We start from the raw sequence: 18,321 nt of genomic DNA on the forward strand, positions 1-18,321 counted from the left end.
CTGAGGGTCCTGCAGCACAGACCTCTCTTCCCAGAGCAGGAGGAATAGGAATAGTTGAATTTCAACGGTCTGTAGTAAGCTATTTTTGGCTTACGCATTCATTATTGCCAAGATCCAGCATCCAAAATGCCTACTTATCATGCAAAATGTGGAACTAGGTATGTGCTGCTCATTGTACATCAAAGTAATTGATTTTTTTATAATGGAAACTGTCTGATGATTCACTGGGGTAAATCAAGCAAAACAGTAGAAAAACAAGACAGAAAATAGGAAGGGAACCAGGACCGGTAATAAATCATGATAGATGGTATTCAGATTATTGCTATAGCAGTAAGTCAATAGAGTACTAAGCCGCATAAATAAAAGATAATGTGTTTCATCTCTGCAGGGTGTTGCTCAGGCTATACTTATTAAAAGGATCGCCTGGTTCTACAGAAAATACACACAGCAACAGGTTTTGTCATATTACCCTGATAAATCAGATCTGTATTAAGATTTTAAGAAGTACTTTGCCAAAATGGAGGGGGAAATTAATATTCCTCATTACTGCAGCTACAGGGAAACATGCACAGATACGGAAAAATACTCCTTATTAGTGTAATGAGGTATGTGGAAGCGGAAGCTTAAATTCTCCTGGAATGACGGGGAGGCAGGACAGTTTGCTGTTTCTGTGATTTCCAGGGATTAAAGTCAGCTTCCTCTTGCTTAAGGCCTACATGAACAAGGCTACACAGGGAAACGGACTACTGATTTCTTTCCTCTCCCTGCTCGTCTGCATATATCCTGCCACTCTACAACAGTGGTAGCGCGGAGGAAGAGCAAGCCCTCCTCTCTTCCCCTCTGCAGCATTACACACCGAGAACAAGTATGAGACCCATGGGAAACTTCAGCCTCCGGGAGGCAGAGGAACCAAAACCTCATGCCCAAATAGCAGTGAGACACGTCACGTACTCCAGCCACTCCGAGTTCCTGGCGTTTTTTCGTGTATTGGGACAAGTACGTGTGGTTTTGGCTGTTGCCCTCGATGGCTGGGTCCTGGCGCTCGGCCGCCCGGGGAGCCACTCTTGCTCACTTCTTCTTTGCCCTTGAACAAGGATTTTCCACTGCCCAAAACCGCAGCTTTGGCAAAGGGCTCCCTGAGGCTGCTGTGAATCCCAGACTTAGCAGAGGGCCCAGCTTGCTGCAGCCGTACCTCCCTCCACTGAAGCCAGGCAGCCCCATCGCACACGCTGGCACGGCTGCAAGGAACGGGACGGACACGGTTTGCGAAAGGGACACTTTGCGAAAGGGACATGACTCGATGTCATGGCTGCCCGGCTGAGATGTGCCGATTTGCCTGTGATTCCTACCGCCGCTCCAGACGGAGCGGGCTCGCCTCCGTCGGCGTTGGGCTGCTGGAGGGGGCCTGGCGGCAGAACAGGAGTGCAGCTTGCTCAGCTGCTGCCGCTTTCTAAAATAGCCAGCCAGGTGCAAACAAGTAATCTGGGGTAAAAGGGTAAATTACACCAGTTTTAATATTAAATATCACAGATGCAAGCCAGCTCTTATTCTTGCTTGAGAATTAATTACTTCACTAAACCACACCAACCCTCCAGCTTTCTTCTCTTCCCCCACCATCCTCACCAAAAATTAGTGGATGCAATGCCAGAGGGAAGAAAACACCAACTTCTGAATGGCTGTTTTGTGTGAAGCCCCTTTTTTCCCTCTCTGGCTCGGGCGAGTCTCCTGTCCCACACGATGGTTAAGTCCTGGTCCTTCCCAGACCTGGAGCGGGACCCGCTGTCCTACATCTTTCCAGGCAGAGTAACAGAGGCTGCGGAGGGACCTTGGGCTGAAGTGGTTGAAAACGCGCTGAAAGCAAATCTTCCCCGAGGCCCTCGTGTAACCCGCAGCGAGGTCAGACTTCTCTGGAGTAACGAGGCTTTACAAACTCTCAGTAGTGTGTCGGGGGGCTTAGCTAACACAGCTTAGAGAACTCGCCAGCAAGTGAAAAAGTATGATTTATCAGTCTGAGGGAATAATCTTCGTATAAGACTATAAATCATTTAGTTCCTCCCTTTATTGTGCCTGGGATTAAGTTGCACGCGTTCTAGAAATGCAGCATCTATGACCTCCTCTCTTCCAAGAAACTGGGCATGGTTTTGTCAGAAAACTCAGCCTCTGCGCTCACATGGGATAGCCAACATCAGGATTTATCCTACAAAATGGAGTAAAGCCCTGAGCCAGCCTGATAGTGGCGTTTTGTAATACTTTGTGTATTCTTAAGTCTGCTACAGAGCCATTCTTATCAGAGGCCAGAGTCAGATTTTTGTAGCGATAGTGAGGTGACCCATTGCAGAACAGCGTATGTTTGTGTTTATCAGGGCCTCTGACCGCTGTGGGTATCTTGCCTCTAATCCGTCTTCCCTGGAGTGTATTTGAGCATTCCAGTCCTCTGAGAAGCTCTCAGGTAGCTGAGGCCCGCCAAGCAAAACCCGCAGCTGCTGGAGACTTTCGGTGCAGCAAAACAAAAGTCCCCGGCAAATCCCAATGGCTGCAGGTAATGTTTCCTCCCCAGACTGCACGCAGGTGAAGCGCAGAGCAGCACACGATAAGCCATAAGCGAGCGGCGGGACGCAGCATGGCTTACGCTCAACTACTTGAGGGACTTCGCCGTAAAGTCATCAGAACCGACCGCAGAGCTCCCAGCGCCCACCTAGCACGCGTGGGGATAGGCGGGCAAAACACCCCAGAGCCCCTTAAAACCTTTAATAACTGGGGAAGAGAGCAGGCGAGGCTCGCAAACAACCTTTTAAACTTGCGAGAGCAGAGCCGAGGCCGCCTGCGCCCCTTACTAAGCCTCTCTGGACTGCTGTATGCAACCACCACGGATGCAGCACACAGGTGGGATAGTACTGATATTAATATTTATTAATACATTCAGGTATTATTTTATTACTATACTAGATTACTGGCTTATTATTTTATTGTTATAGTAGCACCAGTATTTTTACGCTGCTGCTGCAGCAGCTGCGGCACGCGCGCAGCCAGGCTCCGCGAGGGGGGCACCAGGGGGCGGGGCCAAGGGCGTGGTACTGCGAGGGGGCGGGCCGAGGGGCGAGGCCGAGGGGCCGCGGCCGGCGCTGCGTGTGCGCGTGGGGAAGGAAAGAGGCAGGCCAGGAAGGGCGCGGCGGCGGCTGCGTGACGAACCCCGCGCCCATTGGCGGAACGGCGTCACGCGGCGCCCCGGCGGGAGGCGATTGGGTGGGAGCGAGGCGGGGCCGGGCCTCCCCCCCCCCCCGGCCTCCGCGCGCCCCTCCCCCGGCCCGGGGGAAGGTGGCCGCTCGCGCGAGGTCCGTTGCTCGCCGCGCGCACGAGGCGGCGGGGGGGGGTTTGCGCGGCCGTTGGGGCGGGCGGGGGCCGCGCCTGGCCGGGGCGGAGGCGACGGTGATGCGGCGCTGAGGCCCGGCCCTCCCCTCCCTCTGGCCCTCCCTCCCTCAGCCCGGCGGCTCGGCTCCCCCTCCGCCCCCTCCTCCGCCCCAGCCCGGCAGCCGCGTAGCCGGGGCCCGGCGAGGAGCTCCGAGCTCCATGGGCAACACCGTCACCTGCTGCGTATCCCCGGACGCCAGCCCCAAGCTCAGCCGGGCCCGTGGCGGCGGCGGGGCAGCGCCGGGGCCCGACCGCTGGGCGGACGCGTACCAGGCGGCGGCGGGCGGCGGCGGAGGCTCGGGATCGGCGGAGGCCGAGTCGGGGGACTCGGATCCCGGCGGCGGCGGCCCCCACCTCCAGCACATCAGCGACCGGGAGTTCCCGGATGGTGAGCGGCGGCGAGAGGCGAGCGACGGGGCGGGGCGGGCGGCAGGGAGCGCTGGGCACCGCATCCCCGCCTCACCGGCGGCTGTCCCCGTGGTGTCCCCGCCCGGCCCCGCTACGGATGCGTGCCCGGCGGGACTGGCAGTCCGGGGCGCGGCGCGGCCCCTTTGTCACGGCGGCAGGGGGAGCGTGCGGTCCGGCTAGCCCCTCGGGGAGCGGGCCCGGCCTGCCGCTGCCCGGCCCGCCGCTGCCCGGCCCCGCGCCGCGCCCCAAGCAAAGTTCCTCGCGGCCGTTCGCGCTCCGGGCTTTCCCGCGGGCACGCCGCCGGCGGGCGGGGGAATTGGCTGCGGATCCGGGACCTCCTCCCGAAGTACGAGCCGCGGGGCCACCGCGGCCGCCGCTTAAGCAGAAACCCGGCCAAGGGCGGAGGAGCGGCTGGTTCTTCTCGTGCCCGGGGAGTGCCGTGCCGGGTCCCAGGCTGCCCCGCTGCTCGCGCCCGGCCCGCTGGAGAGAGGGGTCGGGGAACCCGAAAGAATCATGACAGAGCACCCGGATGCTCCTATTTGAAGTGGAAGTCTGGTTTCTCCTTAACTATGGAGTCGTGATTCGGTCGTAATGTACAGCCAGTTTGCAACGGCTGCTGCATTTCCAGTCTCTGTTGAGCAGGAGGAAGGAAGAGGGTGTGTGGGGAATAAGGGAATCGAGAATTACAAAGATTGTATGCATATGACATCATTGTGGCTGGACGTGGGTAATTTATAATCTAGCTATGCGGGGTGCTCGTTTATAGCTGTGGACTCATTACACCGAGGTTCCTTATCGTGTAGCGCTCAGTGCTCCAAATTTGCTTTCCTTGAGCTCATGGGAAAGTACGTCTGCTGTTCAGATTCCTTCCAGGTATACCTGGAGCACTGCTGTCACACAGCCTTGCTCTGTGATGCCTCTCCTTCCCAGACATGCCCAGGAAGAGCTGGCAGGCTTGTGCTGCAGCGAGAGACAACATGTAACAGGTTAGGGGTGCTCCTGTCTGTGTCTGCATGTTCACGTGATACTGTGAGCGTACAGCACAGTGTAACAGCGTATGATATTCAAAACTTAGTTTAATTAACAAGCGTTTTGCTATTCCTTTTCATAATTTAACCACACCTATATGAAATATATTCAGTTCAAAAAAGATAGCTTGTCTGACATCTTTAATGTATGATGCGTACAATAACAATTATCACTGTGCAGGCATACTCATCTTGAACTTAAGAAAAAAATTTTTGGCTATCAGAGAGAAACTGGCTGTGGAAGAGTGTGAGGAAACCTTCAGAAATGGAATTATTAAACTTGCATGGTTCTGCACAGCACCATATGGTGCAGCTGTTAGAGAAACGAGATGGAACAGTCAGCGCCTTGGATCTCCTTTGAGACAGCTGTGCAATACAGCAGTAGGATAAATTATATTTGCTGTCTAGGAGAAATAAAACTTTATTTTTGCGAGAAGATATTACAGAAGTCTCTCAACTCTCCCATACTCGTGAAGGGAGGAGGAGCTAAACTCTCCAAAGATTCTAATAAGCCAAGCAAGAATGCCTAAGCTAAATAAATCTGCTCAGAAATAAGGGTTGTATTTGTTTGAATCTTTACTGTGTGATCATGTCAGCAGCGCTAAGTAACTAGGCTTAATTGTGAATTCATCCAGATGTCAGAACTGGCCTTGAAGGAGGGGAGTATTTAATTTTTTGAATTTGCAGACATGAATAAAAGTGTATAGTCCAAGAATAAGATAATAGCTGTCTATCACAAATTTCACTTTTGTGGCTATGGAACCTTTAGTCTTGAGACAGGAGGTAATCCTAAAATTAAACTGTATAAGTAGTATACAGTTTAGATGATTTTAAAAAATCACTTTTACGGTGGTGTGTGGTTCACTATTGCATGGCCTCAGAAGCAGATCTGCTACAAATGATAGATGCTATTTGTCTACAGTTTTTTTGATTGATGTAACTGTTTAGGGCTGCATAAAGCATCGCAGTTTGATGTCTTTATGAAAATACAATTCTGGATGGTCAATATTAGAAGTAAAACTTCTTGTGTTCATTTTTGAATGTTACAAAGTGCTACCTGGGTAGGATTGAAGCAGTTAACTTAAAAATCTAAAGTATTATTTGTGAAGTCTGAAATAGAGTCTTACGAAACAGACATTAGAATGAAATTTTAAGTGATAGTGCTATCTGTTTAACTTAAGACCTTCTATGAAAATAATAAATGTGTAAATGCAGCACTTGCATATACCAGATAGTGATGCTTATCCCTCTTAACTCTACGATACAAAAGCTGTCAGCATACCCAAACCATGCAAGCAGCCTGCATGTTTCTGTGCTGTTGACTACTAGAGAGCATTAGTTTGTTGCTATAGTGGTAAGTAGTCCAGCAATTTCGTTTAAGAAATAAATATTACTTCTATAATGACAATTTTGTCAGTAATAAAAGTCTGGGAACCTACTGAATGGCCTTTTCTTGAATGTTTTGGCAGGCGGAAAAGAGAAAGCTGCAGGGGAAAAAAGTCAAGATCATCTTGGCTATTTTTGTTCCACGCTGCTCAGTTCTAGGAGTTTCTAAGAACACAGCTAAATATATCAGAAAGCTAGCATCCAAATGTGGTGGAGATCCTTCATTCCTTAAATTTCTGTCTTTAAGTTGTTTGTTGTTCTTAAGTCTGTCTTAATACTTTTGCACTGATTTTGCTAAAATTGAATGTTTTGGTTGTATCGGGATTGCAATAAGTTAATTCAAATGGGAAGGGATTGTCAGATCCACTGCTAAGAGAGTATTTAGAGGATGACTTTGTATTTTATGGTTCTCAAGATCCTGAGCCATTACCTGTACAGTGCACACTTTCTCAGAATGAGAAATAAGCTTGCGTTTGTGTTTGGTATGCTAAGCCAAATTGTATTAAGTAAATGGCAGTAAACATAACTTTGAAAATGATAGTTTCCTCAAAATAGGTTCATGCCTACTGTTAACATTAAGTATCGAAAGCTAAAATGAACCTGAAGCTGCTAGTTGACTGTTCAGCTAAGCATTAAGTGTTCCTTCTTTCAGTGTGCAAGCAACAATCTAAAGCAGTTTGAACTGACCGAAAAGGCTTTCCTATCTAGTTTTAGAAATGGTAGCTCTTTGATCTTAATGTGCCATTTGGGCTGTGCTGATTACTGGGGTTTTTTTGTGTGGCGTTTTTGGTTGGTGTGTTCCTCCCTGCACCAAATGAGTATCTGCTAATCTTTATTTTGGGCTTCCATAGATCTAGTTTTTCTTAAATACTTTGATCCTTGGATAAAACTAGAACAAGGCCTCACTTGGGAGACTATTCTCATTTGTACTTGAAAATACTATCTTCCTCCACCACTGCTGTTTACTGAGCTCAGCAGTTTTGAGCAGAGGTTTGCCTGATTCACGTGAACCAAGGGGAAGATTGTTGACTGAACTGGTGGGACAAAATGACCTGGTACCTTCACCTGAAGAACTGGGAAGTGGGTGAGGGGTGGCAAGTGACAAGGGAAAGGACAATCAGGTATGAGAGGGAACAGCAAATGGGATCAGGAGAGGTGCTGAGTGGGATGCAGTTATCACACAGAGGTTAGATGGGAAGACAAATGGAAGGGGACTTTGAAGAGGAGAGTTAATAGAGAATGAAGTGAGACTTACCTGAACGGGCTTTGACAGACTAGTGCCTAGAATAACTCTTCAAGCACCTCTGAGCCTACTTTTCTTTTTTATAACAGCCCCCTGGCTCTCTAGAGGCTGTGCCATGCTGAAAGGGGCAAGCTTCAAGTTGTCTGCATGCCGCAGTTATTAAACAGTGTTGAAGATGAACAGATGCTTGAATATATTGATTGTCCCTTATCTGATTTTGCCAACAGCTTGTCTATAAACCTCCTTGCAGAAGGTCTAAATACTGTTCATTTTTTCCTCTCTTATATAATGTCAGCTTACTTCAAGCATGTGGGTGGAGGGGTTTTTTTTCTGTTTTTTTTCAAATCCTGGTTAAAATGTTAGTAAGTTAAATAATTAAAAAAAATTAAAGAACACTGATGCAGGGAGTCAGCTTTTTGATGCCAGCAGTTTTCAGCACAGGAAAGGCTTAACCATTTCATGTTGGTTTTTGTGCCTCTCTATTTGAAGATCTGTAGCTGCATAGGCTGACAAGTACCATTGTCTAGTTAGACAAGTATGAATCTGGGTGTGAAAACCAACTGATGTTCTGGTCCCTGTTCTGGTGTTCTGTCTCCTTTTTTCCTTGTATTTGCTGAGTTTTTCACCTAACTTACACACGCTTTTCTTTCCCAAGAACTCTCACTATCTCTTTTCTATAATTGACTAGGAATTAATTACAAAGGCATTTGCAGCAGTTACAAATAGTATGTGATCTTGACAAATGTGAAAGAATTGACTCTCTGCAAGTCTGAAACACCTTCCGTGTTGTTGGCTTAGGATGCCTAATGTCATTGCCTTTACGAAATGATCTGTAAAGTGCCAAGTAGTGGAAATGACTGAATTGATAAGTTGATCAGAAACAACGGTGAAATTGATCTACAAATTAGGGAATTGGAAATCATCACCATAGTGTAGTATAGTATGTGTATTTCTGCTTTTATGCTTGGGTACTGCTGACAGCTAAGAAATCCTCTATGCTTTTCTGTCTCTGGTAAATTTTAGAGACTTCTGCAGTGAGTGAGTTTATGTGAGCCTTAGGTTTTTAAGAATAGTTGATATGGAACATATATACATGAAACCTATATGGAGGGAAGCTGATTGGTTTGGTTTGAGTGTTTCTTTAGGCTTCCGGTATAACAGCTATTATAACAGAGACTTTCATAAAATGGGAAATACTGGAAGGAAATTGTCAAGCATTGGAACAGGCTGCCCAGGGAAGTGGTTGAGTCACCATCCCTGGAGGTATTTAAAAGACATGTAGATGTGGCACTTAGGGACATGGTTTGGTGGTGGACTTGGCAGTGTTAGGTTAAAGATTGGATCATCTTAAAGGTCTTTTCCAATCTAAATGATTCTATGATTCTATTCTATGAAATACATGGCTAACCTGAGGATTTTGGTGAAACTTACGGAATTAAGGAAACTGAATTAATTTTCATCTGATTTTTTTTTTTTTTTTTTTTTTTAAACTATGGTATCCATGTAACTTATCTCTAGGATCCTTTCCTCTTCTGGCTTTCTTTAGGAGACGTGCTCTTTTCCCTCCTGTCAGAGTAGATGCAAAGCAACAGAAGTTTTGTGGCTAGCAGTATCTGTTCTCCTGAGTGCAATCAGTGTGGTGAGGTCATACTGAAAAGCTGACTAACAGGGGAATGAACTCTTGCACGAGCCAACAAAATGCAAAAACCCACTCCTCCCAAGTTAGCATTACGCATTAAATTAAGGTTTCTAACAATATTTCTTCCACATATAGGAAGAAGGAAGAAGGTACTGTAGGAGGCAGGAGGAAAATGGTACCAAGCATTGCTTAGACCTTGGATCTGTAGATCCTTGCCAACAAACTAATCTTGATTTCTAAATCTGTTTGTTTATTCTTTATTACAGCTGACTTTGCACACTTTTACTTCACTCACTAGAAAAATAATGTTTTCAGAAGAAAACTCTGAATGTTTCCACTTGAAGGGACAAAGAAAGGTGCAACTGGCTTAAAAAGCGCAGTGCTCTTTATTTAAGTGTGTAGTAAAGCAAGATGAATAAAACTCAAGATCATAGTTGCAGGTGATGCAAATACCGGAGTTACCTCAACAGCTTACACAAAAATCCCACTGTCAACCAGGTAGCGTTCTGCAGTGTTTGATGAGCTGTTTGTTTATAGCACAGCTTTGCTTCTGTTTGGAGTTCTGAAAGGGTCTTGAGTCATTGCAGTAATTAAACATAGTTGCTGGGTTTTTTCCAGTGTGAAAAGTAACACTGGCTTGTCATCAAACATGTCAGTCAGACTCGGATAATAAGCTGTTGAATGCCAGTTTCTTTCAAAGACAAAAAAAAAGCTTTTCTGTAAAACTCTTGGACATGTTTTGTTATGCAGATAGTTGTTTTACTTTTACAGAACAAACTGCAGGTAAGCCGAGAGTCCACAAAGCCACTATAGAGTGACTGTGTTTGACCTTGTGCCTAAAATGGCACAAAACTTGATGAAACTGTTAACTTTCATAAAAGCCCAAACTTCATTTGAAGTTGCATTAATGTAAGCAATTGGAAGAGAAGAAAAAACTTAACGTATGCCAGTCCATCAAGTGGCATATGACACCTAGCACACAGTACAGCGCACCTTATTTTGGTTACCTGCAGACACTAGATGACACTGGGATTTCTGGTACTCACCTGTTTTTCTTTGTGAAGCATGTCTTGTGAGTGGTAAGGCAGAGAGCATGTGAGGAGTTGTTATGGGGAAAGCTTTCCTTACCCTTGTAGTTATCAGCATGGATCTAGGAGTGTAAAACTTGGTTGATTTTTAATGTGTACAGTCAGAAATTTTTATTTTGGCTTATCAATTAAAAAGTTAAAGCTGTGGAGTTCTGCTTTAGCATCTCATGGTAGTGAATTGTGTTACATGTGAAGGTCTGTGTGAGGAATAAAAAGTGGACAGCATGAACCAGTTCTTTCTGCTTGTCTTTTTAAATGGTCCTATGTTAGGTGCAGTACAGAAACACATCTCTAACAGAATGTTAATTAGTTTTAAGATCTAGCTTGTGAACTACTGTTTTCCTTCTAGTTCCAACATAAAATCCTAGGAACATCTAGTTTTCTTCCCCTTTAAGTGGTATTGAGGGTGGTCAAACTTTGGTACAGGTTGCCCAGAGAGGTTGTGAGGTCTCTGTCTGTGGAGATACTCAAAAGATGACTGATACAGTCCTGGACTGCCTTCTCTAGCTGACCCTGCTTGAACAGGGACCTGGACTTGAGGGAATCTCAAGAGGTGTCTTCCAATCTCAACGATGCATTCTGTCTTTCTGTGAACAAAAGCCAACTGTGTGGGTTGGTTTTAGTTGTTTTCCTTTTTAAATAGAGTTTATTTCCTCTGGGGAGTTAGGAGTGGTTTTAAGGTGCCTATGCATATGCAAGTGTTGGTTAAGATTGTTTTCACCAAGGTTCTCCCTCAAAGTGGAGTTCCTTTCTGAGAACTGGTTGTATTTAAAAGCACTTCATTACACAACAGATCCATTCCTTTATGTATTCAAATTTGCTTGTATTAGTTATGAAAATAGAGCAAGTTTTGTATCTCTTGAGTCCATCCCATTATGGAAGAGAGATGTATTCTGTTGAAGGTGAATGATCAGGAGATCACAGTGCTTTCATTCTGTCCAAATCTGGGAAAAAAGCCACCCATGGAGCATTTATTTATACACTCACTAGCCTGTGTGTAATGAGGACGTAACAGGAGAAGGCAAATGGAAAACAACCTATGTGTGCTGGGTTCTGTGGTGCATTCGGTGTAGCTGGTGAGGAGCAAACAAAGCGGGTTGAATTTAGAAACCAGAATTGTAACTTCTAGGAAATTTTTTTGGTGTAGAAATAGAATAAGATAATTTAAAGGACAAATAACTTTATATGAAGTTAATTGTTAGGAATAACAGACTTTCTGAAATGTATTGGCAACTTGTTAGTCTAATTTATTTTAATTTTTAAATCTTTATTGGGAGTGTTAAGTAACTCTTACCTTTCACACTGTAAGGTAATGAAATATAAGGAAAGCACAAACATTAATCAAAGCTAGTAACCCACTGAGCAAGGGAAGAAACTTGGTTTGCAGCAAAGAGATGATTTTATGATTTAATGCTTTAAATACGTGTTGTATAAAAATGTTACTGCTGTCTAGTAAAGCAGAGGATGCGGCTAAAACTGTTAAAGGAAATGCAATATTTTGGTGTTCTAAAGTAGTGAAATCGTCAAAGGGCTGCTACTTAGTAACAGTGACAACTTTGACTGTCGGCTTTATTCATGAGATATGTAGCACAATGCTGTCTGTAAAATGTGTTCTTAATAGTTAGAAATCACCTGTGGAGGTGTGTAAAACAGTAGGTAAGTAGCTAGCGTTATAAATTCCTAAAGCCCATGCACATTTGTGTATGGCATAGATGAGTAAAAGTAAAGTCTTCATGCGGATTTTGTGTTGAGGAAAGGACATAAGATCTTGAGCTAGGGGCAGAGGTTTGCTTTTAAAAGTAATATGATCTGCCCTCTGGGGGACTCTATGCTCTTACCAGCCCATGGAGTGCACAGCAGCAGCAGCAGAGGTAGCTGAGATTGTCCGAAGAGCAAGCAAGCTGCAAGGCATTCTTTAAAATGAGAATGATGAGAGAGGGAAGCAAGTTCAGGCTTCTCTGTGCTCCAGTTGGAGACAGGGTTGATCTGACAAGCTTGGTAGTACCATGTGGGTAAATAGCACTGAAATGCAGAGAAATAAGGGGGAAGGCTGTTTTTAATACAGAGTTCTCAGGGGTGGAGAGCGGTTGTAGAGCACAGCAGCGTTACTGTGCTGCTCCCACAGACTTAACTTCTGGTGGGAATCTTCCGTTCTCACCTCATTATTACTAAGTGTGACGGTCCCACAGAAAATATGTGTTGACTTCTATTGAGTTGACAGCCTCTAGAACAAAAGTGTTTTGGAGTTGTTTTGTTGCTTTTTATATCATCCTGTTGCTTCTCTCATTTCTGTCATTCCTGTTTCTGTGTGTTGTAATTCCCATTATTTCTGTTCATCCCATGGCATATCATGATGCTTCCTTTTTCTGTTAACTTTTCGTGAAGCTTGAGCTTTGTCATACATCTTCTAATGTAGCTACTAATCAAGACTTACCCTTATTTTCAGGGCTAGATATCTTGATTTTGGACTTGTAGGTGCTACCAGGATGAAGTATGAGGAGTTACGCTTGATTGTGAGTCAAACTGTTTGCAGACAGATTAATTTCTTCCTCAGGCTTTTCTTTTGCTGTGTTTGCCATTACATTTTTGCCTCTTCTTATGTCCTTATCTGCCTCTTGTCTTATGCTTCCTTCATCAGCTGTATTACTGTTGCTTTTTGGCATTTCATGAGTAACACTGGCAGTTTAGGAAGAGCAAATCATATGACTAATTTTTACATTGCTTGGAAAAAATCCTTGTCCAGGGAGAACAGCACAGAAAGGATGGTTGAAATTTTCTGGCTGCCTAGAACGGGAAAGCTATAGGAAGGCAGTCTACTAAATGCATCTTTCTTGCTTCACAGTCTCTTGCAAAACAAAAGCAGATGTGCTGTTTCTGGTAATGTGACATTATTCTGGGTTAAGAAGCCTAGTTGCAGTTTGTCTGGGTCACTTCTTGTGTGGTTTTATAGAGGGGGCTGTACCATGTGTCTTGGACTTCATTAGTCTGGTTGTATAATTGTGTTGTGGATTTAACGTGCTGTGGGTGCTGATACACCTGACTTTGTCCAACAGAAGGCATCTTGTGTCTGCCAGAGCCATTGTGGAACTGGAGCGTCTATTTTCCTTTTACTGTTGTTCCTCTTCTCAGATGTGTGAGTCTGCTTGTGTTCAGGGAGGCAAGTTTGACTTGTGTGGCCATGTCAACATTGTGTCCCTTGGTGCATCCTGCAGTGCTGTGGGTCTTAGATCCTTCTTGTCTGGGATGAAAGTTGGTTATATTTGCATGTGTTTAATTCTTGTAGTGCTTTTAGTCCTACACCTGATTTCTAACATCTAAGAAGTACGGATATAAGGACTGGCAGAGCACAATAAAAAGCAAAAACAGTATTAGAAGTAAGCTTTAACAAGTCACATAACTTCAAAGTAAATCAAAACCTCAGAGAAGTTAAGATGTTAGTGTACTTTTTTTTTATGGGGTTGGGGAGGATGGGCGTTATCCTGTACTATGTCTTCCCTGGAAAAAAGACACCTGTCCTGTTCAACATTTATCAATGACCTGGAGGAGGCAATGGAGTGTGCACAAATTGCAGATGACACCTAGTTGGGTAACAGTCAGTATGCTGGAGGCTGCTAAGTCAGAGGGACTTAGGTAGGCTGGAGGATTGGGCCAACAGGAACCCTATGAAATTCAGTAAGTCCTCACACAGGACTTTGTGTTTCTCCTCGTTGAAGTCGGTAGCCCTTTTCCCATCCTTGTTCCTCCCCAGTCTTCCGTGATGCTTTCCTCTAAATACCATGCAAGTCTTGCACAGTCCTACATGCTCTTCCCTACTATTCCATAGTGAGTCCCAAGGTCCTGTAGGCATTAGTCTACCTCTGTGGCAAAGGTGATCTGGGCTCTGTGGAGGTGTTCAAGACTCAACTGGATAAAGCCTTGAGCAGCCTAGTTCTGCCTCATAGCTGACCCTGTTTTCAGCCAGCAGTTGAACTAGGGGACTCCTGAGGACTTTTCTAACCTGACTTACCCGGTTTTTCTAAAAGTGGCTGATGAACTGTAAATAAATTAATTCTGAGTTGTTTGCTTTGTTTGCATTGTAACTTGCTAATAATAATCTGTATTTTAAATCTGTATACTGCTGTCTTGTTCTGCCTGTTGATGATACTTACATTATTTGGTAGACTAGAAAAATACTTCAGTTTCTGAATCACTCCTTTCTCAAATCTAAAAAGTTGTTTAATATTTGCCATTATTAGCTAATTCCATGGTCTGTGTCAAAGTTTGTTGTAATAGAGTGCTAGCATTCGAAACTAGAGTTCGAACAGTTCGAATAGAAACTATGCTGTCTCTTAAAAGTGATTTTGCTAAATCGGTGTTAGAAACTTGTGGTCAAACTTTAAACAATAGTTAACGCTATTTTGTTGAGATGTTACAAATGGTAGTTAAAATGTGCCAGTAGGGCATACTATTGTGTGCTGGATTTTTTTTTTTCAGAGAATCAAATGTGTATTAGTGGTACTTCAGGTACAAGCTGTAAGGCAAATTCCATTCTACGGCTTCTAAACCAGGACTTCTTACATTTTAACTACATTATTAAATTCAGGTATCTGTTTGCTGTGTGCCATGAACGAGCACAATAAGGTGAAGATAGAAATACTGTTTTTGTAAGTTAGCTTTTAAAAAATGCTTAAGATGGTCTGCTTTCATAACTGACTCTGTCCTTTTTTGAGAGGTGGTGAAATTCCTGATTGAACAATCTTTGTGTTCCTAAATAGATGTTCGCTACCTTACTTAGACAGTAGAGATTCAAAATTACAGTGGTCTGCATCCTGGACCAGTGTCAGAGCAATTCTGTTGGACTAAGATCAATGGTGTTGTAAGCCAAGTACTTGGAAAACTTCCAGGTCTGGATACCAATGTTGCGTACCAGTGGGAATCTGGAATGAGAAGTCTGGGGACACACGTACTTTTGCAGTTACGTTCACTCGCTGACACATGAGGCCTGTGGCTGTGCTATGGGTTAGGTGCAGCAGCACAAAACATTCACGCAGTTAGGACTTCCAGCACCAAGACAGTTTGTGCATACTTTGGCTACTATTTAACAAGGGTTCTGTTGGTTGAGTGCATAAAAAGCTCATAAGATTATTTTTTTTCATTAGAAGTTGATGGTGATTGATTCTTAGATTACTTCAGTTTTTTTAAGGGTGTGGCAACTGCATTAGTGTACCACCTTGAAACACAAACGTGCAAGTTTGTGAGCTTGCATGCTTTTAGGTTTAGCATGGCATAAGTACCACACAGGAAGATCAGAATGACAATGTAAATGGATGTGAATTGGCTCTTTCCAGGATGTACAGGATCGCAGTACTGGATTATTCTGTTCATACGTTCACATAAGTCAGTGTGTCTGTAGCGTGTCTTCCTCAGAACAGCTGTTTCTTCTGTCAAAGCTAATGCAGCTCAAAATTTCATCATGAAGTTTACAGTTTCATCAACAAACGTTTTAGTGATCACTCCCATCTTAATCTAAGGGAGTAATATATCCTCATCTAATGTCACCACTGGTTCATTGTGGCAAAGGATCAAAGCCACAATGTTTTGTTCATTTTGTTCTTCAATAATTATATATTAGCTGTACAGGGGTTTACTTGAAATTCCAAAATAACAGAATAGTGCGAGATCCATGTTTTTATATTTATCAGCACTGTAAAAGTTACTCATTAGGTTCTTTTATAAGACCACAGAGATCATTTCCTGCTGTATTTGGTACTTAAAGCATAGAGTGAAAGATGAGCAGTGTCCTTTGTTTTTTTTGTTTTGTTGTTTGATTGGTGTTGAGGTGGGTGTTTTGGTTTTTTAGATTATGCTCTTGATAAAGTTCTGCCTTTCTGCCCTCTGCTGAGCAGAAGCTCCTCATCCAACCATCCTGACATGCAGGGGTGCATACTGACTCTGGAGGATGTATGTTGTTTTCTGAGATCTCCCTTTCCAGATTTTGTTTTGATGGAAACCATAGGCTACTTCAGAGCTTAATGGCAGTAGGAATAAGTCCACAGGCTTTTTTTTCAGAGGGGAAAATGTCAGATTTTTATTTATCTTGGCAAAAGTAAGGTTTTGCTTTAGAGAAACATCCCATTCTGTGTGTTTCTGATCTTGTCTCCATCACTGTGCTTGAGCATTTTAAGGCTGGGTGGGAATTGTTGGAGTAATCGCCATATTCTGTTAAAGGTCTCTCCTTTTTTTTTGGTCCTTTCTGTTTCAGATTTAGCCTTGGAATCTAATCCATCTGATCATCCCAGAGCAAGCACAATTTTCCTGAGCAAGTCTCAAACAGATGGTAAGCTAAGTTTTTTCCAAATTAAAAAAAGGTGGGAGAAAAACTGGAAAAATAACTGCCTATTTTAATTATGCAGCTCGAGAATACTTAAATTGCTTTAATTCTTTCAAAGCATAGAGATTAATAATTTGCATTTTTACACAGAAATATGTTTGTAGGCTGTTTTACTTAACACTTAAAATCACTTGTTCTTCTAAAGGCTTGCACGTCAGGAGATTTCAGAGTCTGGATCCTAGTCGTCTGAAGGAGCAAGGCTTTCTTCACTAGTGTAATTCAAGCTTCAAGCAGTGGTGGGGTTTTTTTATGACCAAAGACTGTTTTAAAAATTGCTTTAAATTAAAAAAAAAAAAGGACAGTTTTTTGTAAGGAATAATAAGCTTAAACCATCAGTCTGTATCAGTTACTTTTGAATATGTTGTTTTAAACTGTCTGAATAGTTTCAGTAGCATAATTATTCTTGAATCCTGGTTTTAATTACATGGATGTGTTTCGATTTTTCAGTTTCTTTGTAGATACTTTGTTTACTTAATAAAGTCAATTTTGAACTATTACTGTAGCTTGTGCTTTCCAAAATGCTGTTAAAAAGTGGAGGCATTTTGATATTGCACAAATAAAAAAGAATTCTGACAACAGTAAATTTTGAAGATGCAACTAAAAAGGAATATAAGATACTCTTTTAAAATGCTTCTGTTCCTTTTATAGTTGGTTCGTGTTTGAAGCGCTGTTTTTTTCTAAGACAGTGTTGCACTTGAGATTGGATGTGTTGATGGAAAGCTGCCGTGTGTCTTCTACCTTGGCATGGCTTTGCTACAGAAAAGTGGAATTATTTTGACAGGTCTGTCAGTTGCAGTCCTGCTATTCAGAGTCTTGTGGCAAGTAGTAAAATTGTCAGTTATACCATCTTTGCAATGCTCAGATAATCTGTGAGCAGTAGAAACAAGCACTAGCATGATTATACAAAAGAGATGATACCAAGGAAATGCAGGCCTCTCTTCCTCAAGGCCTTTAAGGTCAGTCTTCAAACAAAGATCTGACCTGCACATTTCAAACACCTTTTAGATGCGTAAACGCCACCTCTTCGCTGGGTAAAGAACTGGCTGGATGGCCAAGCTCAGAGAGTCACGCTGAACTGAGTTAAATCCAGTTGGTGGCCGGTCACAAGCGCTGTTCCCCAGGGCTCGGTTCTGGGGCCGGTCTTGTTCAGTATCTTTATTGATGATCTGGATGAGGGGATCGAGTGCTCCCTCAGTAAGTTTGCGGATGACACCAAATTGGGCGGGAGTGTTCATCTGCTTGAGGGCAGGAAGGCTCTGCAGGGGGATCTGGACAGGCTGGATCGATGGGCTGAGGTCAGTTGTATGAGGTTTAATAAGACCAAGTGCTGGGTCCTGCACTTGGGTCACAACAACCCCATGCAACGCTACAAGCTTGGGGAAGAATGGCTGGAGAGCTGCCCTGGGGAAAAAGACCCGGGGGTGCTGGTTGACAGCCGGCTGAACATGAGTCATCAGTGTGCCCAGGTGGCCAAGGAGGACAACAGCATCCTGGCCTGTATCAGAAATGGTGTGGCCAGCAGGAGTAGGGAAGTGATTGTGCCCCTGTACTCGGCACTGGTGAGGCCGTACCTCGAACCCTGTGTTCAGTTTTGGGCCCCTCCCTCCAAGAAGGACATTGAGGTGCTGGAGCATGTCCAAAGAAGGGCAACGAAGCTGGTGAGGGGTCTGGAGAACAAGTCTTCTGAGGAGCGGCTGAGGGAACTGGGGTTGTTCAGTCTGGAGAAGAGGAGGCTGAAGGGAGACCTTATC

The 18,321-nt window shown here is 44.1% G+C and overlaps 1 protein-coding gene across 2 annotated transcripts in view; it reads left to right on the plus strand.

Moving 5' to 3' along the window:
- Positions 1-3,567: 3,567 nt before the first annotated feature.
- CCNYL1 (cyclin Y like 1) overlaps positions 3,568-18,321 on the plus strand; it is a gene marked incomplete at both ends in the record, with an annotated part of 32,829 nt that continues 18,075 nt past the window's right edge. For both annotated transcript variants that reach the window (XM_082001297.1, XM_082001298.1), the window contains 2 exons: positions 3,568-3,796; positions 16,442-16,516. In XM_082001297.1, the coding sequence (XP_081857423.1) occupies positions 3,568-3,796; positions 16,442-16,516 (304 nt within the window). The remainder of the gene's footprint in view (positions 3,797-16,441; positions 16,517-18,321) is intronic.

The sequence above is a fragment of the Phaethon aethereus genome (genome assembly GCF_964289735.1).
Source record: "Phaethon aethereus genome assembly, chromosome: 6".
Lineage (NCBI taxonomy): Eukaryota > Metazoa > Chordata > Aves > Phaethontiformes > Phaethontidae > Phaethon > Phaethon aethereus.